This window comes from Neltuma alba, unplaced genomic scaffold (assembly GCF_004799145.2).
Source record: "Neltuma alba isolate B1F8T4 unplaced genomic scaffold, ASM479914v2 tig00010592_pilon, whole genome shotgun sequence".
Taxonomy (NCBI): Eukaryota; Viridiplantae; Streptophyta; class Magnoliopsida; order Fabales; family Fabaceae; genus Neltuma; species Neltuma alba.
Window position 1 is genome coordinate 612,948 of NW_021635455.1, and position 22,529 is coordinate 635,476.

The 22,529-nt window shown below is 39.6% G+C and overlaps 2 protein-coding genes and 1 pseudogene across 2 annotated transcripts; 2 read left to right on the forward strand and 1 right to left on the reverse strand.

The window, feature by feature from the left end:
- Nucleotides 1-1,011: 1,011 nt before the first annotated feature.
- On the forward strand, nt 1,012-2,038 carry LOC114757302 (uncharacterized). Its single transcript, XM_028946306.1, has one exon. It carries the CDS (start codon nt 1,187-1,189, stop codon nt 1,760-1,762), a length of 576 nt encoding a protein of 191 aa, XP_028802139.1. The 5' UTR covers nt 1,012-1,186; the 3' UTR covers nt 1,763-2,038.
- A 4,863-nt stretch (nt 2,039-6,901) lies between these two features.
- LOC114757299 (probably inactive leucine-rich repeat receptor-like protein kinase At2g25790) lies at nt 6,902-10,467 on the forward strand. Its single transcript, XM_028946303.1, has 3 exons — nt 6,902-7,005; nt 7,160-9,765; nt 9,852-10,467. Exons 2-3 carry the CDS (start codon nt 7,242-7,244, stop codon nt 10,193-10,195), a joined length of 2,868 nt encoding a protein of 955 aa, XP_028802136.1. The 5' UTR covers nt 6,902-7,005; nt 7,160-7,241; the 3' UTR covers nt 10,196-10,467.
- Nucleotides 10,468-14,901: 4,434 nt separating this feature from the next.
- LOC114757364 (homeobox-leucine zipper protein ATHB-8-like) lies at nt 14,902-21,119 on the reverse strand (annotated as a pseudogene).
- Nucleotides 21,120-22,529: the final 1,410 nt, after the last annotated feature.

Consider the following 22,529-nt stretch of genomic DNA (forward strand, 5'->3'; position numbering starts at 1 on the left):
TAAAATCTTTAGGCAGGGCTCAGGCTGAAGGCTTCGCGAATCTAGGCGTTAATCTATACGCCACCGTTTTAGAATGCCTCTACAAACGGTGTGATGGGATTTGAAAAGGTGCGGTTCATGGTGCTGAACCCGTGGAGTATGAGTTCTGACTTCGGATATTTGACCCCCATTAAGCCGGATATTTTATTGTTTTCTAACTTAGTGTCTGTTTTTTTAATTCTAAAATTAGCCAGTCCCACTGAAAATTTTGTCGCAAATGTCTTCGTTCGCAACGTATAAGACGAATGTAAAAACGACAGATGAGATCTCGCATTTCGAGAATCAAGAATTATCTCCCGATCTAAGAAAAACAGAAGCTGCTTTGTTTCCTTCAAGAGAGGCCAAAAAGTAGGAATTTTATCGTCAACCTTCAACAGATCCATGTGAACGTTATCTGCCTTTATTTTCCTCTCTCTCTCTCTCTCTCTCTCTCACATGACTTCCTGTTTCTCTTCCCTCTCGTGATTTTGGATTTCCGTAGGATGATCTGGTATTTTTATCTCCTCACTGTAACATCTTCCCATATCTATGTTGCTTTTGTTAGCTTGTCCCGCAACCATAGTTTTTCAACCTAAAAGCGATCATATTAAACAAGACTCATCCTTCTAGTGTTACGTGTCTGGGAGGCAAGGACATGTACGTATACCAGCAGTTTCCAGTGTGCTCGTCTCGTTTGTCTAATTTATAGTTTTCTTGTCCAGAGATAAAAAAATCATGTGCATTTTAAAGCTTATATCGTTAAATTTGTCTGCAATTTATAACCAATTCAAACCCTTCACATGCCAAAACTCATATGGCCCTGTTACGAATAACCAACACTTCTGCTTTGGATATATGAGAAGAAAACAAAGTGTGTTCACGAGATGTATAAAGATTTCGGGAAGTAGTTATCCCCCAACTTGGCTTCGTGAAAAACCTGGGTTAGTCCGGGTTTTTCTGTAATGTTCATTAGTTACTAGACTCAGCATAGCTAGATTCCACATGCATCTTCTTCACACGAGAAATCTAATGTGTATATATAGATGCTCATAATCTGCTTGAACATATATGTCATAGTCTGCCTAACATTTTCTCACAAGCTATTAGTGACTAGCTACACTATATCTTGTGCATATTTTCGCTGACATAGATACTCATCATCATCATCATGGCTCCCAACCCAAACAAGGCAAATCAACTGGTAGGGTTGTACACAAAGAGCAGTGATCAGCACGCAGGCCCGAAGGATGGTCTTGAAAGAACAATATCTGACATCACGTCGGAACTAAACCAACAAGGCCTGGAAGACGAAGGGGTGGCGGCCTCCCCCATTTGGGAGGTGAAGAATGTGAAGTGCGAGTGTTGCGGAATGTCAGAGGAGTGCAGCGAAGAGTACATAAAGGACGTGCGTCGCAGGTTCTGGGGAAAATTCATATGCGGTTTGTGTGGGGAAGCTGTGAAAGAAACGATGCAGAAGAATGGTGGGAAGGGAAAGGAAGCAATGGAAGAGCACATCAATGCATGCGTCAAATTCAATAAGATGGTCAGGTCGTATCCAGTGTTGTACCAGGCTGAGGCCATCAAGCAGATCTTGAAGAAAGCATCAAGAAGCAGATCAGCCTGCAGGTCTGTGACTCCTTCTCGTGAGGCTGCTCATAACAGGAGTGGTAGTGGGACGATCGTCAGGAGTTCCAGCTGTATCCCTGCAATCACTCGAGGCACCATCAACAATGTCGCTTCTTGATCCACACCATGTTAATTGTTCCCTCACGTTGGAATTAGTCTATTAGGTTTCTGTTTCAATTGTAATTCTTCATGGCTTGATAGCTAGGAAGATTTATTATATAACTGATCTTTTCTCGGACTTCAAGGGTAATTGTACTGTTTGCTCTCAGCTGTTGGCACTTGTATGTATATTGCGTGTACACAAGTAATCATATGTATCACTTTTTGTGTTTATCCATGGAATATCAGCTGGCGCGCAGGCCATAGATTTGGCACGCCGAGGGTAGTTCAATAATCCCTGACAAAGTACGTACTGATCTGAAAACTCTCGCAGAAATTCAACTTTCAATCTGTTATTAGAATTAACGAGAAACGAATATGCTTTATTAATCAAAAGTACGTACGATAAAATGTATGTACGAATTTGGCAGAACGAAAGAGTTGAACTCTCATGAACGCTAAAGCCAGTAGATAAATTAAACTAGGTTATTCAGACGAAGTTTGATCTGGGGACTTAATATCTTTTCAGAAAAGGAGAGAGAATACCAGTAAGAAAGTAAATGCCATATATCAAATAACTTGACCTGATGTATTAAGCATGAACAAATCTCAGCCACCCAATGTGCAGTTGCGCACAAGTTATTAGGCTAGCCTGAACAAAAAGGGTCTCAATGATTTAGAGATCACACTGATGCAGAAGCTGCACATGACGCACTGATGATGGGGCTCTTTTAATTTGTTGCTGCGCAGAGAAAGAAATAATAAATGTATGTGTATGTCAGTTGCTTGGTTGCGTCATAGTTTGATGAATGTGTTTTGTCGCGGAGCAACTCAGTGGGGAGGTACCAGCTGACTCTGCTTGTCTTTCTGCGCATGCACGCTCTAGCTAGGCACAGTAGCAGTCTCCCCAAAAGCAAATGGCCAAGAGTAGTGGTCTCGCATGCATATGCCACTTTTCAATACTGTGGATTCTATTTGAAGCTGATCTCAATAGCGAAATAGTCAGGTAAGGGCAGTTCTGAAGCTGTTTTGTGTTGATTCTAGTGAGCTATACATCACTGGGAAGTGATCAATTAGAGAGGGTGCAAGTCTCTGGGTTTAATTTACAAGCCATCATGCAGACAAACAGAACTAGCAGCGAAGTTGATTAAAGAAAGGCAAATATGGCTTCATCATGTCAAAATCAGGTGGTCCTGCGTCTATTGCATGGAGGCCGCAATAATTGTCAATGGTCAAGACTACCAGTGAGGTGGATTGGGCCCGAAGTTCACGTGCCACTACGCAAGTTTGACACGTCCTGGCTCTATAGAACAATATATAATAATAACAACGACCCCAGAAGTCTGGAGCATACAATGGTTAATTAGCTAATAATACACTTGTTAAATAAGTTTTATCATTAAGGTACACATATATAACAGAAAATGGGGACGCTCATATGCTGCATGTCATAGCTAGCTATTCTATTCTGCAGGGGGTACGGTGTAGAGATAAGATAAAGAGGCAGGCCAGTTGGCTACTGCTACACTAGTTGTTCTGTTCAGTCTATTATTAACGAATGTCGCCCCATAATACAATTGATAACAACGTTTTAACGTTAAGCTCAAGCATCGTTCCCGGGCCGGGCAACGGCCGACGACTGGATCTTTCCAAGCTTCAAAGTGTAATAAACAGTGACATAAGGTTACGAGGAAAATCAAGGCACGTGGAGAGTCAGCTCTGGTGAATTCCATTATTAATAACACATAAGTCGACAAAACTTAATTGGCTGCCATTTTTCTGACTTATATAAGATGCAAGACGCAATTAAATATTTCGGCACGATCTAAACAAAGCTAAGGGAGGCGTACTATAGACATCAAAATGTGTGCGTGCATGTGAAAGATCATAATGCACTACTTTAACTTTTGTTGATTCATTTTGCTGGGTCGATCATATATATATATATATATATATATATATATATATTGATTTGCATGTGGATCCTGGCCAGCCTAAAGTCCGACTATATGGAGAAGTGTTTTTGGATGGGTCTCATGTGCATAATTAACAGAGATATGGGACTATAATTCAGCACTTTTTTGGACGAACCTCTGGGGTTTCGACACCCATTTATATTAAAAGGACAAGGGCTTACGCCATGTGTGGTGCACAAGTCGGTTTATCTTCCCACTAATCCATCTCTGTGATTGGCGAGTTAGTCACCATCTCGGAAAACCCTTTATCCCACAATTATAGATTGTAGTGCTCCTTTAAAAAGACATATTTTATGAGGGTTAACTTCATCATATTCTCTTTGAAAGTGCATAAGACCTTTTATGCCAAATAATAGTGCTCAATCTGCCAAACAATATTAAAGATATAGCTAAGTGATTGAACGGACCGTTCATAAAGAACATGAAGCCCTACAAATATCAAAAGAGAGATTCAGACCCTTATTCAAGGGGAATTGGTCGGCTCCACGTCATGCAAACCTCAACGAATTTAAGGACGAAGCAATGTACTATTCTTTTTCGCAGAAGATAATATGTATATGCTGGCAAAACACATCACATTAATCAATATGCACAAGTCCAAAAACGAAAGCACTAATCCTAGTCTTGGACGGTAATGCACTTTACAGCATATTGGCATATATTCACTTTTCTATATTAGGAATCTGTGAAGTGGCCAAATGTATTTTATATTGAGTGAATGCTCACCCCAATACACAACACAACAAGAGTTCGATAAAAGCACACAAAAAACTTAATTATGGTAAGTAATGGGCGATACGCCAGACAGAGTACAATGGACAGTCATGATCAGAATTTCAGATGGTGGGTGCGTATATATGCACGCCAAAATCAAGTGATGATTAATTAAGCCAATTATATGATATATATTAGGAAAAATTAATCTCTAAGTCCTCCAACTTTTAACCCACTTGTAACTCAATCCCTCGACTATGACTCAGTGAAATTTAGTCCCTGAACTTTTGATTCGCTTATAACTCAATCCTTCATTTTTTTTGGCTTTTTATATTATTATCCTTATCATCTTTTATGTGTCAAACATTAATCCAAGTCAGCTTCACATGGCAAAATTTCTTCCACCTCAGCTCCAGTGTCTGCGACTGCGGCCTCCCCTGCGTCAGAGGATGTTCCCACCTCCGATCATCTCAAGCTTCAAAGACCCTCCCTAGCCCAGCTATCAGTAGCCGCAGACTCCATCCCAAACGCCCACATTGCATTGGAACTCGTCGTTGTTTCCATCAATCTATTTTTTTTCTGCCAAATGACTGGCTTCTCGACAGCCTCTACTATAATCAGAACCAACTATGCACGTACTCACAATTCTTCACAAAATAAAAAACATTAGACTAACCAAGAACCTAGCTTTTGATTTATATATGCATGTAGGTGATTACGGCTTTTGTGATTAGAAAGGTGATCCGGTCCATGGATAGTGAGTTTGAGGAGGATGACATTGTGCTTCATCCATATTTACCAGCAGCAAGAGTACTGTGTGGTGACCTCACACACGTTTAAAAAAAAAAATTACTGATCCCAACATTGGCATTTCATTGTCTGATTTCCTACGCTCCTTGGGTGGATTGGAAGTTGGAGGGAAGGAGAGAGGCGGGGGGAGAAAATGGGTACTGGGAGGAGAGAGACGGTCAGAGAGGTCCAAGGTGGCGTATAAGTTGGGTGAGTTTAGAGAAAAGGAGGGCAAGCGAGCTAGAGGCTGCAGAAGTGGAGCTGAATAGGGAGAACTTTTGCCACGTGGAGTTGACTTGGATTAATGTTTGGCACATAAAAATGATAAGGATAATAATATAAAAAGCAAAAAAAAAATGGAGGACTGAGTTATAAGCGAGTCAAAAGTTCAGGAACTGAGTTGCATCAAGTCATAGTTGAGGGACTGAGTTACAAATGGGTTAAAAGTTGAAGGACTAAAGATTAATTTTCCCTATATATTATTAATAATATCAATCAACGTGAGATTAGGAATATGCTAAACAGGTAAGGTTTCCATTATTGAAGGTAGCAAGTGGGAAATGAAGGAGAGACTGAAAGGGGAAAGAAACTGATGGAGCGGGGAAGAGGTAGCTAGGCGTGGCGGAGAGGAGTGGATAGATGAAGAACCCTAGAAAGGCACGCCTGAGGGTGAAAAAGACTACACACTGTATATTCCTTCGAGAAAGACAGGGTAGGTCCCCCAGTAGTGTTGAAAGCACAGAGGTGATGAAGAGGAAAGTGAGGGGTTAAATTAATAAAAGTGGATATATGTGCGCACGAGTACTAGTGTATGTAACGTAAAAGACTAGCGACTTTTTCTTTACATATTCTTCCCCGCTGTGCCCTCTCTTTTTCGTTTCTTTTACTGTCCAGCTGCCCCCACTGCTTCTGCTCATTCCCCTTCGCCTCTTTCGTAAACTTCTCCTCTGTATTTGTTATTTTCTACCCCTACACTTCTCTGTGTATTGCTCACTTTTATGAGAGCGAGCATCGACATGAGTATCTAGAGTCCAAACGAAAGCTGCTAAATTTTTTTCCTTTTGACTTTCAAATGAAGGAGAAAAGCTGATCCTGTTATTACTCATTCTTCTCTCTCTCTCTCTCTCTACACACACACACATATATGCTATACATACCCTCATGTTCATCTATGATATTAGGAGCCACCAGTTCATTTTCAAAACGTGATGTTTAATTAAATATATTGTTTGGGCTTCTCCCATGTACAAGTCACATGGTCCTGTAAATAAGTAGAACAAATTAAAGAAGGCATATACGTACATATATATATATATATATATATGATCTCCCCACCTTCATGTATAATATATTCGCCATTGACGTCGGGTTTTGGTCAAAAAACATATTCACCGTTGTGAAATGTGCAAACCCGACCTTCGAATATCTTTGTTTTCAACGGTTACAGAAAATTCGGAGTGTCAGTCAAAAGAGAATTTTGGTCATAATCCGACAAATCAGAGCCTTTTTCCAACATGTGTCCCTGTTACCCTTTCAACGTTCGTGTTCAAAGTTATATCTAAAAGAGGTCAAGGTGCAGTTTCGTAATTATGATCCAAACCAATGCCCCATTTACACTCTCCCCACCTTCCATCTATTTAAACTCGCATTCATCCCTCTCTCTCACATCCTTCCAATTCTCTTCAAATAGTGCTACTGTTGTTCTTCAACTTCTATATCATCTCTCTCTTCCATCCCTTCACTAGCCAACACACTAACTTGTCTCTCCAATTATGAATCTTAGGTTCGTATAATTTAACGGGCTGCTTTTTCTCTTTGGTCATGATTTAACTTTGATTTCTTTTTGGCTGAAGTCTCGAACCCGTTATAATTCGATTCTACAGAAATTATTTGGAAAGTTATTCATATGTTACTCATTTTATTCTCTTATTTCGCAGCTTAGGATCCGAGGAATTCTCATAGCAAGGCGAAGATACAACTGATAATTCGCAACGAGAAATCTAACTCTGGTAGCTTGACATGGCCAAAGGAGTTCGTCAAACCTTTCCAAAAAGCCTCACGTTCATGTGCCTCGTCATGCTTGTGTTCAATCTTCGCTGCTCACAGTCACATGGAGATCAACAAGAACAAGAACTTCAGCTTCTGCTATCCTTCAAAGCTTCCACCAAGGACCCACGTCTGTCTCTTTCGAACTGGCTCAATTCTTCAACCACCTTCTGTAACTGGTACGGCCTCACCTGCGACCACAGCTCTTCTCACCTTAACTCCATCCAACTCGCAGGTAAAAACATGTCCGGCACGATTTCCTCGTCCATATTTCAGCTCCCAAATGTTAATAATATTGACCTCTCCAGCAATAAGTTCGCTGGGGAAATTTCTTCCTCGTCGTTCCCTTCGTCTCCCTCGTCACTTCGTTACCTTAATCTCAGCAACAACAACCTAACGGGCTCGTTGCCTCAGTTTTTATTTTCTGTGTCGTTTTCCCGCCTGGAATCCTTGGATCTTTCAAACAACATGTTTTCCGGGATGATTCCACATCAGGTTGGTCTTCTTTCCAGTCTAAAATATCTTGATGTCGGAGGGAACGTTCTGGTGGGAGGAATTCCAAATTCCATCACCAACATCACAGGTTTAGAATACTTAACATTGGCTTCGAACCAGTTGGTGGGTGAAATCCCGCGTGACATAGGTGTAATGAAGAGCTTGAAGTGGATTTACATGGGTTACAACAATCTCTCCGGTGAAATCCCGAAGAGCATAGGGAACTTACTGTCTCTGCATCATCTCGACCTTGTTTACAACAATCTCACGGGATTCATTCCCGAGTCCCTTGGAAACCTCACCAATCTTGAGTTTCTGTTCCTCTACAGAAACAACCTCATGGGCCCGATCCCCCCTTCCATTTTCGACCTGAAAAAGCTTGTTTCGCTTGATCTCAGTGATAATTCTCTATGGGGAGAGATTTCTGAACTTGTGATTAATCTTCAGAGACTGGAGATCCTTCAGCTTTTCTCAAACAACTTTACCGGAAAGATTCCGAGGGCTTTGACAGCTTTACCTCGGCTTCAAGTTCTTCAACTGTGGTCCAACAGATTAACGGGCGAGATTCCAAAAGAGCTGGGAATGCATAGCAACCTCACTGTTTTAGACCTTTCCACCAACCACCTTTCCGGAGAGATCCCACATCGCTTATGTGACTCGAGCAATCTTTACAAGCTTATTCTTTTCTCCAACTCTCTTGAAGGACAAATCCCACACAGTTTGAGCGCTTGTACAAGCCTACGCCGAGTACGCCTCCAGAACAACAAGCTATCCGGCCAATTACCCCCGGAATTCACCAAACTGCCAGAGGTATACTTGTTAGACATGTCTGGCAATAAACTTTCCGGGAGGATTGATGATCGGAAGTGGGACATGCCGGCGCTTCAGTTGCTGAATTTGGCTAAAAACAATTTCTCTGGAGAGTTACCCACCTCTTTCGGGAGTAATGAACTGGAGAACCTGGACTTATCGGAGAACCAGTTTTCTGGTTATATTCCACCTGGTGTGGGAAACTTATCGGAGCTCGTGCAGTTGAAACTTAACAGAAACAAGCTGTCCGGTAACATCCCAAATGAACTTTGTTCGTGCAAGAAGCTTGTGTCTTTAGACCTCAGTCACAATCAGCTTAGCGGGCAAATACCGATTAGTCTGGGAGAGATGCCAGTTCTAGGGATGCTTGATCTGTCTGAAAACCAATTGTGGGGTGAAATTCCTGAAAATTTAGGAAGCGCCGAATCCCTCGTAGAACTCAACATATCCTACAACCATTTTCACGGGAGGTTACCGTCCACAGGAGCTTTCCTTGCCATCAATAGCAGTGGCGTCGCTGGGAACGACCTTTGTGATAGTGATATTGACAGTAGAAGCGGTTTGCCACCCTGCACCAAAAGAGATGATAATAAGAATCCAATTTGGTGGTTTTTTCTGTTTGGGCTTGTAGGGTTCCCGCTTGTTGCTTTTCTCATTGTCTTCATACGCAGAAGACAGAACTCGGAGATAACCACAAGGGCTGAAAATGAAGACGGCACATGGGAAATGCGCTACTTTGACTCCAAGGCTTCAAAACTCATCACCATCCACGACGTATTATCTTCTGCAAAAGAAGGAGTTATGATCCCTAAAGGACGAAAAGAGACAATCCAGTTCGAGGTGAAAGAGATGAGCGACCTGAATTGCTTTTCCGAAGACATTGGTAAGCTTCGGCATCCAAACATCGTGAAGTTGAAGGGAATATGCAGGTGTGGGAAAGGTGGTTACTTGGTGTATGAATACGTGGAGGGAAAATATTTAAGCGATGTCCTTGGGAGTTTAAGCTGGGAACGACGACGGAATATTGCACTTGGAATTGCAAAAGCACTGAAGTATTTGCATGCTCATGATTCGCCGTTTGCTTTGGTCGGTGAGATGTCACCGGAGAGAGTTCTGGTGGACGCAAAAGATGTTCCTCGTCTCATGTTGAGCCCTCTCAAGCCTTCCATTTCTTCACCATACGTTGCTCCTGGTAATGACGAATTCAATAACCTTTTTGCCCTTTTCAATTTTTATTTTTTCAGCGACTAATTAAGGGGTTATTAAAAAACTTTTCAGAATCGCGAAATGGGAAGGAGGTGACAGAGAAGAGTGACATATACGGAGTCGGGGTGATTCTGATAGAATTATTGACGGGAAGAAGTTCAGTGGACGAAGAAGCGGGCATGCAGCACGAGAGCATAGTGGAATGGGCCCGTTATTGTTATTCGGACTGTCATCTGGATACATGGGTCGACCCGATCATGAAGGGCGGGATTGCATCATCAGCTCAAAACGGCATCGTTGAGGTCCTGAACCTGGCCCTCCAGTGCACAGCCACCGACCCCACAGCTAGGCCGAGCGCAAGCCACGTGTTCAAAACCTTAAACGCTGTGACAGCTTCCCCATCGCCCTGTGTTTAACCTCCATCCTCACCCTTCACAAGAAATATATATTTTGTTTGTGATGTTACTCTTTGTTTTTTCCTTTTTTACTTGTTTTCGATGATGGATTTTAACCTTTCTTTTTTTTGGTTAGTTTGATGAAAGTTGTAGCTTCCCACAACTAAAATGTTGAGCAACCAAGGGATTGCTAGGAAGATGTTTTTCTTTTCTAAATTTGGGATTCAATGCTGAACTAGTGTAAATCATAATAACAATATAATATCATAATTATATTGTCTCTGTTTATTTTATTTAAAAGAATCTTACGCGTACATGTGAGTTTTTTTTTAAAAGAAAAATACTAAGCTTCTAAAAACGAAAAGGTATCCGGTATCAGGAGTAACAAAAAATAATAAAATTTCTTTCTTGATTTCTTTGTTTATTTAATTTCTCTCTGTCTTGCTTTGCACCATACAAGTGTTAGGTAGAAGTTTGTGAATAGTAATTGAATATATAGCAGCAGCGAGTAATTGGAACTGCACAAGTTCCACATTCTAAGTATCTTACCAATATATATACCCCAATTGATGGGCGAACATGCAGGGCGTGCGCAGACACACAAATTATTGAAGAGCTGGGATATCCTCCTACTCTTCTAGTCCTTAATATAGGACCCATTTAACTAATTTGATTAAATCGAGGAAGTTAGGTAAGTTAGTTAATTATAAGAAATGTGACACGTTTTTCCTAAAATACCATAATCATCTTTCTTAATACCATATCTTCCTTTTCTACTTGATTATGGTTGAGGGAGTATCCATAGGAGTAATTTAGGAAAAACTGATAAATATAAAAAATGGGTCTTATATTTAGGATCAAAACCAACTCAACAATTGGATCCTATATTAAAAACCGGAGGAGTATTATATAACTACACGGCGACATATTTTCCTTTTCTGTGTTGAATGAGGGGGGGAAAAAACTGGAATAGAAACCTTTTAGCGAGGTTATAATTATATATATTAGGATTGATCATTGATGCAGTAGTGATTATAAATATATTCTCATTGTCGCTTTCCTGTTGTCATGATGATGATGATGCAATAAAGTTTGAAAATTTCATGATAACTGCACATTCTTCACACATCACTAAACGACATGGCTCTCTGTAATTTCCTCAACTTAACTTGTTATACCCCCTACAAGCTAAGCATATATGGATTCATTACATTATTCTCACCACGTTTCTTGATTTTCTTCCTTAGAGTACACTATCTGATGAAAAACCTAGCTAGCTAGAATCGGGTTCAAACCAAAGCGATTAATCTTTATATCTTCGATCTGCGTGTTAGTGTATGATGAAGCAGAAAATATATATGAAGTCCACCGGCATGGGGTAAAGTAGGAGTGCATATATATATATATATATAGAGGGTATCTTTCCACCCATACAGGCTGACCACAAACTCACTTTCTTGTGACCCACCTTCTTTGTATGCTTTAATGATCCATACTGCTCATCTTCTCTCTCTCTCTCTCTGCGAGAAACAAATAATTTTCCATATTTCATGGGCTGAGTAATGATGGCCTTGCAAGGATCCTCGATCTGTTCCGGTTAGAAGATTCCATCAATGAGAATGAGTTTAAGTGTAAAGATATAAAAACTGTGGCTGAGACGTTGCTGGGAGGAAAGGACTAGCTGCGTATGGCTGGCACAGATATGATTTCTTCGCAGTGCTTTCTTTCTTTTCAAAAGCTCCCCCGAGATATCAATGATAACCCTCGGAGACCATGCAAAAAGCTTCTTTGGCTTCATCCTTTCGACTCAGAAAAAGCCCCTTTTCTTCTGAATATTTTTCTGTTAAAGTCTCCCCTCTCTGGTTTACTTTGGCTGTAGCAAGAGTTACGTTTGAGAAACGATGATGCCCATATGTCTTCCCATCTTCCTAGCTAGTTGCCTTTTTAGTTTACTTTGAGGATTGATTTACATATATATATATATATATATATATATATGTGCTTGTATCAATCAAACAATAGAAGACAGCTAGCCGGGAGGTTATTAGTAATTTAGAATGTCAATGCATAATCAGAATGAATAATGATAATGATTGGGACACGTGCAAAGTGGAAAACCAGCATCGGATATTGCAGGAAGCTGGCACATTTTCCCACAAGAGAATTCAAAGGGAAGGGGGTGAAGTTGGTAAATGAACAGGACGAGGAGTTTGTGAATTTGACTTTTGTGGTGCATGGAACAGCACTGGTGCTCAGCCAATGATTGCGCTTTTGACTTCATCACATGGTTATGCCAATCTGCTGTCTTTCAATTTGGTTACTCGAAGAATTTAAGATCTTGTCATCCTCTTTAAACGCTTCTTAAAAGTCGCTTTTTATTTGTTTTCTCTTCGGTTCTTCTTGATTTCCCACGTCAATCATACTATGCAAAAGATTATTTTCTTCTTTGTTTTTTTTACTGCCAATATTATTTTCCTACCAAGTAACAGCAATAAATACTAATAATTAGCTAGCGTTGTCGAAAAACTAAACATTACTTCTTCCGTTTCTAAGCATAAAATTCTTTTGACCAATCCGTAAGATCCCAAAAAAAAAAAGCTAAGATGATTATTTGCGATTAATTGGAGAAAATTTGTGATGATTTTTCGAAAATACCCTACCTTTTAATGATTAAAAATTAATTCATAAAAATTAAAAAAAACCCATAACTAAGAATATATTATGAAAAAACACTCAATGTAAGGGATAATAATAGAGAATTGAGCCTTAGGATCAAGCCAGAACTCTTAAATGGACATTATATTTTAGATGGGGAGTAATACTCTTCTCAGCTCAATTACAACCCTATTATTATGACCGGTCTTGTTATACTACCATTATAAGATCTGCTATTCCACATACATTGACAAAGAGACTTGATTGCATATCTATTTTTTAATTCCAATAGTGGGTTAATTTTAATTAATTTTCTACGTTTATTTTTTTAATTAAAATTAATTATACATGTCATCAAAGGGATTTTCTGAGACAGACTTTACTCTCTAACTCGTAATGTCTAAAATAGTAGTGTCCTTCCTGGATTTATATTGTAGAATGAACAAGGTTTTCGAATTGAATTAGATTAGATTTTCATTCTTCCACTCGCATGAATAATTTCTGAGAAGTCTCGTGAGTACTACATGTTCTGAAAATAGTTCACCCACACCTGTAGAGCTAGTAAAGTGGGCTGTCGGTACCGATACGGGCTAGCCCATCACTGTGCGAGTAAATAATGATGCGGGCTGAAGTAATCTGCACCTTTTGCCAGCCTGAGCCTATCAGCCCGCCTAATTTTTTTTAAGGAAAAAACTATTATTATTAATACGAGTTGGACTTAGTTTGAAATGTCAAAATTAGATTTAGAGTCTTGAACTTGAGTAGCAGGTTGTAATAAAATAAATTGAGAATTAATTTATAATTTAAGAAGATATTCAAGAAAAACTAGCACATTTTTTTTATAAATAATTAATTTAATTAACTTTCTTATTCAAATTAGTTAAGTAGATCTCTTACATGTATGTGTATATATATAAGCATCATATATTTATTTAATCTTATAAAGATATGCATAGTAACGATAAATAGATGAAAAATAAAAGATAGATGATGATGTTCTCTATAGTCTATATATAATTATACACATATATAAAGTGTTTAATTATATATGCAATGATATAAATGAGGTAATGGTGAAATTTGAAGGTCAAAATCCTCCAACTATGTTATATAATATAATGAAAATTTCATAAAAAATTTATTAAAAAAAAAGAAAGAAAGCGAGCTAGCTTGTGACGGAACGAACAAAAAACGATACAGGTTGGCATGCCAGCCTTTTTTGGCCGGTTGGACCCACGGGCTGAGTTTGTTTTACCAGCTCTACACACCTCATAGTGGGTTAACAAATATGTTTTTAATTAGATTCACCTAGTGAAAAATGAATCTTTTATAAAATATAAGATTAAATATGTTTTTAAAAAAATATGTTTATAAAAAAAATAACAAGATACATATTCTATAGGCTCTCACACTCTCCCTTTTTTCTCCAAAAGCAAAAAAATTTTACTTTTTCCAAAACCACGATTTGTGCAAATTAGGTGGGTGTTTGGGTGACTTATCACCCAAACCATGGTTTGGGGTGTCACCCAAACGGTGCCCTAGTGAAAAATGAATCTTTTTGTCTTGCACTGACTATAATATTGTTATTTAATTAATTTAGACAATAAAAATTACTTCTTCTGATATTAAATATAAAATCTATTTCTAGTCCTAAATATAAGATACATTACCGGAAGAATATTAAACATGTTCTTATTATCGCAGAGAACAATTAATGGAATCTTGAAAATTTTGGAAATCTGAAGCAAAAGCTGACAAAGATTCCTTCGTAGGAAAATGACGAGTCCGAAGCAAAGGGATGAATCATATTAATCATTAAGATTCGTTCCTTACGTCATTCGGCCTGGTTGCCCACTCTCGGATTCATTTCAACTGTCTAAAGTGGCCACGCACGTCTCATCGTATGATTCCCTGCTAAACGGTGATTCAACATAGATTCTACATGTTGGAACCAAGCCAATTTTGGAGCAGAGTCTGCGATCCAAAGACTTCGAATTGGATTAGTACGAAGCAAAACGGGCCTCTCATCCACTGGGTTCTTCGACAATGTAAGAGGGAAGGATAGAGAACAATACACGAAGACCCAAGAGGCGTAATATATATAGGAACTGACAGCCAAAAAATCGGAGCATGCAAGGGCTTCATGCCCACATTAAGTAAGACAGTCTTATATGCGACATTCTAGACATTCTTCCAAGTTCAAATAAGAGGACGATACTACCCTGCTCTAGCCTCTACTTCCTTAGACTATGTACTTTTCTCTAAGGTATCAGACAAAAGACCAATTGATGAACATGAAACATATGCATTGCGCCATTTCTTCTTCGTTCGACACTTTCCATGCCACTGCTCTCTCATAGGACACTGGCCTCCCCATGCTGGATAAGCAGATGCCTCCTTGCATGCACATAAAGCCCTGCATCATCATAGCAATATGCCTCTTTAGAATCTGAAAGCACCAACATCTGATGTCCATTTATCTCCCAAATAGATAACTATGGTCCCAGCAGACGCAGTAATAACATGGTATCTAAATGTTATAGTAAAAGGAACACGAGTTATAGATGTTTGTGGAAGCATGTGATACCCACACTTCGTACGCTTTGCTTTATCAGAACCAGTCAGACATTGGCTTTCATCAATCTAGTGAAAAAAAGGGCAATATATACCTGCTGCATTATGTGAGGGAACTCAGAGAAAAGGGTTTTCTTTCCGTTGTCATCAAAGATTTTCTCCAAAGTGATGTCTTGAAGAGCCACCAAAGTCGTCTCAAGCATGTCAAGTCCAGCTTGGTTGGCGAATGTGAACGTGGGTAATGCCTGGAAAGATCATATAAAAAAATTGTGCCATCTTAAATATTAATGTTGTGAAAGAAAGCAAGAGGAAAGGAAACAACACAGCAGACAATCGCAGGAGCTTATACAGTATAGGCCTAATAGACAGAGGAGAAAGTTGTTAGTATTAAGTTGAAGATGATAATGATCAAGAGAATAACCTTTAAAGAGCAGCAAAGCACCGCATCTGAGTGGTGCCAAAGGGATTTGAGAATGGATTCAGTACCTTCACATTTTAGCAGTTCCACCCCTAGATAGCATCTGCAAGGAATGTCAACGTTTTAAATACAATGGTCCTCATTACACAATTTTCAAAAGAACAAAAAAGTCATAAGGTCATCACATCATGTATAAAATTTCCACGAGTTATAAAATACGTGGTTCAGCCTTAATGCCAAAGGCAGTTTGGTCGTATAATATTCCACACCAAGCCTGTGTTTGTGAAAACAATTTTTGGAGTTTAGTGACGTTAAGCAGATACTGGCAAATGGAACTAGAGCAGAGATGTAACAATATTAGCTCTTTCGGCAGAACTTGCTTCAAGACGTAGTTAGTAATGTTTTTCTTGGAATTTCAGACATTTTCCTGGATTATATTGTTTAGCATGGGATTACAGCGTTAAGCCAAGAGTTTGATTGAGATGTACAGATCATAAATCCACTCATGCAAAGAACAGGAGTTAAGAACACACCTATGGCTTTGACAGATCCAACGAGCAAGTGTTTGTGCCTCAGGAGGACCAGGCGGGGCATGCAAACCATTACGAGAACCAAAATGTAAAGGGGAGAGTGCTAAGGCAACCCTTTGAACAGATGCAATAATACTGCGGACATACTGCCGGGCCATAGAGGCTACACTATCCTGAAGGTGGACTTCAAATGCAAACTGGAATGCCATGGTCATCACCGATTTTGTGTTACCGTTGTTGTCACTGCCTGCTTTGTTTGCTGTGGTTTTCACTTCAAGAGCAGAAGCAAGATCAAGTGTACGATTTGTACTGGCAGCATCCTACGCCATATTTAGGAAGAAAATGTCACAGGCCTTGCTCAAAGAACGACAGGGAGCAGGGGAAACAAACTTCAAAACCAGCGCAATCAAACTTTATGTTATTCTAAAGACTTACTGTGTTAGAGTTGAGAGCTATGATACGAAAACCAGAAGGTAAAATAGGTGCATCATCAGAGAAAGAAGCATCAATAGGAGCAAAGATGAGTTCTGCATAGGTACCATTTGCATGCTCATCTGCTCCATTACAGAGCTGGGGACAAGTGGACAAGTGCAGCCAAAATAATTGTTAGTTTTATAGGTATGGTTGAAAAGAACCTTGTATAACTATACGCAGATCTCATCATCCTCGCAACTAATTGAAGTACTCACTTGCAAGAGGAAAACATCCTCAGGTATAGTCATGTCATCCCTATAGTAACCCATGTTTCAAGCTTGATGACCTCCATGAACTGTTTGAAAACAAAATGCATTTTAGTTCACAATGTATAGAAAAAGTAAGCAAATCAAGAGAACGATACTCTCCATATGAATTGAAGGCAAGAATAATTAATGTTTAATGAAGATTAAAGGAAAGAAAGGGTAAACGGCAATATGCGTGGTTAATTCAAGAGTATTGGCATATAACTTGCCTCTTCATGCTCAATAGTGTGAGCCAGAGGCAGAATAACCTGACCCCCAAAACTTCCTGTTCGGGCTATAGGCAAACTACAGGGACTAGCTTTGATTGCAGCAGCTGAGTAAGCATCGATACTGCTATCTGCCCACTCTGATCGATGCTCCCGCAAGAATCTGAGAAGAATTGCTGGAGGGACATTCTACAAAAGATAGGAAGAGAGCATAAGCAGAAAATTACGAAATAACAACAAATAAATAGAAATTGCCACCAACATTGATCGGGAATTCAAATTATACATTTTAATTCAAAGTAAACTGTTAATAAACAAGGTCCGAGATCAAAATGCGTATACAACTTAGCGAAGCATCACAAAGTATACCTGTAAGAGCATTGATGCTTTGGCACATAGCACGGAACTGCTCAAATAAGGAAAACCATTGCTCTGGACAAAATTCACTCCCATCATCTTGTTGGGAGATGAATTCACCAGAAGGGTAACATCATCAATGCCATCACTTTCTAACATGGACCAGCCATCGTCTGCAAACCCATTGACTGCTTCATTGAATCCCCTGCCAAAAACAGAAGAATAAGTTTGACTACCACAGTCAATTATTTGTAGTAGTAACAATGAACAGGAGAATGAGACAAACTTGCTCAATCGCTGACTAAGTGCACGTAGAGCTGCAGGCCTTCTCCCCCATCCGGAGACATTTGGTTGAGAAGATTCTTGAGAGATCTGCCTCAAATGACGTAAGGCCTGAATGACAATCAAAAGGTTACTACGTGAAGCATGAGTTCTTTAAAGCAAAATTCCCATATAAGGAACTATCAGCCCTTAACACCAATGTAAAGGTTATAGCGTAAGCCATCAGATAGAAACATGAGGCGTACCGCCATTGTTGTCTTCTGCGCATGCAGCGTTGATGACCCATAAAGTGGGCGCAACACTTCAGGAACACTCCAGGGCTAAATTCAAACAACCAACGAGTCAAATTAATGAGTTATAATGCGTTTGATTCAATTTATAGAGCAAGGGTGCCTACCTCTAAATCCATATGGTCAACAATATGAATAATGGATCCACCTCCTTCACAAGGTCTGATCAGATACCCGCTAGGCAGCATGTCTGCCCTAACAAAGGGCTGCACTGGAGGCACTGTAGGTCCATTCTGGGTGTTGTTAAGCGATCTTTCACATACCTGAAAATATATCATAAATATTTATTTATTTATTTTTAAAAAGCAACCCAAGTAAATGTCATAAGGACAGAAAAGGAAGAAAGTGGGGAATTCACTTGGAGGAATCAGGGGTACATACCACTAGACTGCCGTCCTCCAAAACAGATGTGTAGCGCAGCAGCCAGAAGTCACGAGCAGGAGCCAAAGTTGTCGGCGAATACAACTAGCCCAGGTGGGAAATGTTTAAAAAACATTAAGTAAACTTCCAAATATACAAAACAAGCGGCGGAGAACATATCATCTATGGTTAGTAGTGGTACCTGCATGTAAAGCATTTCAATTGTTCCCCCATTTCCAGTGGGCATCACATTCAGAATATCCAAGGCTCGGCAATCACGAAACCACGAGGGCCTATCTTTGAGTATTTCCGCAACCTGTACATACATTTTCAATCAATGTGTCTCCATTTCAGAAGAAAAAACAGAAAAATCTCCCTCTACTTTTAACATGCTCAGACATGCCGAGGGGAACTTACCCTCGTAGGTTCCAGACCCACAAGGCCGCAGGCTCGTGCTGCCACTCCAGGGCAATCATGAGAAATAGCAACGATTCCAATGGAATCCGGACCAGGCTGCGCGCATGCAAAAACACGGAACTTATATATATATATATATATATATATATATATATATATATTACTGAATAACACCAAAAAAAGAAAAAACAGATACCAATAGTCTAGCATTACTGGACTGTTTTTTTTTCCTGAATGGCTCGAAATTACTGGATCGTTAAAATGAGCTTAATACAGAAAATAAGGGTAAGATGATGAATTGATAATGTATCACTGCTTAGTGATTCGGATCATGTATTGTGCAAGTTGCCTAGAATGTTAGTAAGGCTGATGATGTACTTTATTTAATTGAATATTGTTCATATACTGAAAAGGAAAAGAATAATGCAGTGTACTCGCGTGAACAGATTCCGATGATGACAAGAGGTGAGGGGTAAACCTTCATCCCAGGCATTTGGACCCACTCCACAGCAGTTCCAGTGGCCTTTGAAAGAAAGTCTGCTAAGGTCTCCTCTGCAATGGACAAAGTCTACACACAATAGAGACAACCCGATTAAGCCACAGAGAATAACTCAGGCGAAGAATAGGAAATTAGGAATCAAGCCAAGAAACGAAGATTATTTCAACTGACCCAGCAGGGCTGGCATCCCTTGGTGGATGCTGAGGCGTCACATGGTGCTGACCGCTGGTTACCACCGACTCACAGCTTGTGTCCGTCGCAGCAAGGGTCGTCTGTTCAACAATCTTTATCGTTACGTAACCAAACTAACTCGGAAATGAATCAAAACATAAAAGAGGTAAAGAAGGAAGAGAAGCATTACATTCTGCGGCTGCTGGCGGAAAAAGCTGTTTTCATAAACCAGCCGTGACACTTGTTTCTGCAATCTTTCATTTTCCTCCATCAGTAGTTTATTCATGGCCGTCAGTTTCCTGTTTACGGCTTGCAGGCGTGACGATTCCTTCCGCTGCTTCTCTCTACATCTGCAATTATAGTCAACATAATAAAAAAAAAATTCAACTTTTTTGTTACAAAAAGTCAAACAGACACACACACCCCGCCCGGCCCAGGCGAAAATCAAACCCGCACCCTTCCTTCTATCAGAAATGATTTCATCGAGCCATTGGTGAAAAAAAAGTTCATATGTAACGATCAGTACAGTTGGGGAACTATGCAAAATGCTCCATTTATCACTCAAACAACGGAGGATAAGAAGAAGATGAAGAAGAATCAATGTATTCGTCCTCTGATGCAAAGCTAAATACTACGGAAATATATCTCGAATGGTTGCAGGAAGGAAAAGAAGAAAAAAAAAAAAGAAAAGAAAACAAGAGAGGTGAGGAGGAGTGGAAAATATTTACTGCAAGTCTGTAACGAGTCAGGCACAGCCGAATCTTCACTTATAATGATTTCGCTTTAAAATCAGTTTGATGGGATCTTAAGAGAAAGTAATGGAAACGCAAGAGTCAAAACACATCACTTTCTCTAGTTTCACAAACTAAATTCACTCAAGCAAGTCGAATATTGAAGAGAAATTGACGTTTTAGCGGGAAACTCATGTGAAAAGTCGAAAGGGATACCTTCGATTCTGGAACCAAACTTTGATCTGCTTGGGCTCGATATTAGAGAGAATGGGGCATTCTCTGATGAGCTGCTGGCGACGCATGGAGCTGGGCTTGGGGCATTCGTGATAAAGCCTCTCCAGAGCTTCAACCTGCTCTGGCGTGTACCTCACATACTTTCCGTTGTCCATCCCCACCTTGCTTCCCTCCTTACACCCAGAACTCACAGCCATCATCCTTCTTCTCAGAACCCAACCAACATTTTCATTATATCATGAAATTCAAAAACTGATGAGAGCCTGACATTTTTAATGGGGAAATAGCCAGGAGAGCCTACCTGTGGCCTTTTGTTAACTAAGCATGAGATCACCAGCAGGCATGCAAAGGGAATAAAACTGCAGAGTTTAAAGAAGGGCTCAGAGTATGTCTGGGGAATAGTTGGATATGAATAATGAGATATAGGGCCGGGCAGAGGAGTGAATAGGAAAAGCAGCGTTGGGTATATCGGGATTGGGATTTTGGTTATAGGAGAAACCCCAAATACCAGACAGGAGAATAAGAATAAGCCACCATACTTGTTTTCACGTCATTCTTTTACCTCCTTTTAGCTGTTTGTGCCGCTTCGCTTTTCTCGTTGCTTTTAATGCACTCCTCTGTTTTGTTTTGGCTCCTTCGAGCTTGTAATCAGAGTGGGTAATTGCGACCCACACTCGCACTCACGACGCGTGCGTTGTGTAAAGTGTTGCTCCCCACACAGACAAGCCATCGTGGTGGACTATTTGCTTCTTTCGCTTTCACCTCATTTCTGGCGAGACACTAAAAAATGTCTCTCACATGATTGGCCTCCCTCTGCTTTGGTCCCTTGTTGTCTGGGAATTACTTCTGTTTTATGTGTTTGTTCGCTTTGAGTTCCAACATTCATATCATTTACGTTTTGATCCAAGTGGTTTGATTTGAGTTCGAATGTGATCCCCATTTTGTAACGAGAGTATCACAGAAAACAGGTTCAGTACAGTGAATTGACAGTCATTAGTTGAAAATGGGCAAATAAAAATTTTTTTGGAGCCAACATGAGAAATTGCGGGAAACAAAAAAAAAAAAAAGTAGAGAGATGCAACGCGGGGATATGATGAGAATTTGAAGTGCAACACAAGCAATGGGACTGGGTTTAATATATTATCCAAAATCATGCAAATTTGTGACGCATTCGTTATATTTGATCAACAAAACTTCATCTTCGGGTGCGTTTCGAGGAGTTTGTGCCATGTGTGGTTCAAGTCATAGAGACACGCACTGTTAAGAATTGTCCATTTCACAGTTTTTATAAAACCAGCTCATTTTACTAATTGTTTTTCTTTTGGGGGTATGAGGGAGAAAGAAAAGAGAAGACAGCATAATTGGGTTGCTCGCATGCGGGCTGGAATGAATTTCGTATGACTCGCTGCGCCCATTGTATTGAAAATTTCTCTTCATTCCCTAACACGTTATATATATATATATATATATATATATATATATATATATTGAAGGAAGAAAGAAAAAAAAAAAGAAACTTTTTGTCAGCCGGATATTGTGTTCCTATAATCAAATACTACCTCAGGCCTTTAATATAAGATCTTGTTTGACTTTTATTTTAATTTTAAATATAAGATCCTAATCCACTTGTCTCTTATATTTATACATTTTTTTAAGATAGTTTTTCTAATAATGATAGTTTTATCCAATACACTTGATTAGTAAGGATGTTTTAAAAAAATAACACCTATTTATTATAAATAACGAACTTAATTTATTTTCTTGATCTTCTCAAATTAGTCAACTAGCTCTTATAATTAAGGTCAGATGTAGTATATTATTAGAATTTGGCAAAGAGATCAAAAGTCTAATTTATACAAAGGAAGGCACGCTGAAGATTACGGCATTGGAA

What these genes read in the sequence shown, in the direction of transcription:
- LOC114757302 (XM_028946306.1), top strand. Translation starts at nt 1,187, where the DNA reads ATGGCTCCCAACCCAAACAAGGCAAATCAACTGGTAGGGTTGTACACA.
- LOC114757299 (XM_028946303.1), top strand. Translation starts at nt 7,242, where the DNA reads ATGGCCAAAGGAGTTCGTCAAACCTTTCCAAAAAGCCTCACGTTCATG. An exon ending in TTCACCATACGTTGCTCCTG is followed by an intron (nt 9,766 to 9,851) that starts GTAATGACGAAT and finishes AAAACTTTTCAG; the next exon opens with AATCGCGAAATGGGAAGGAG.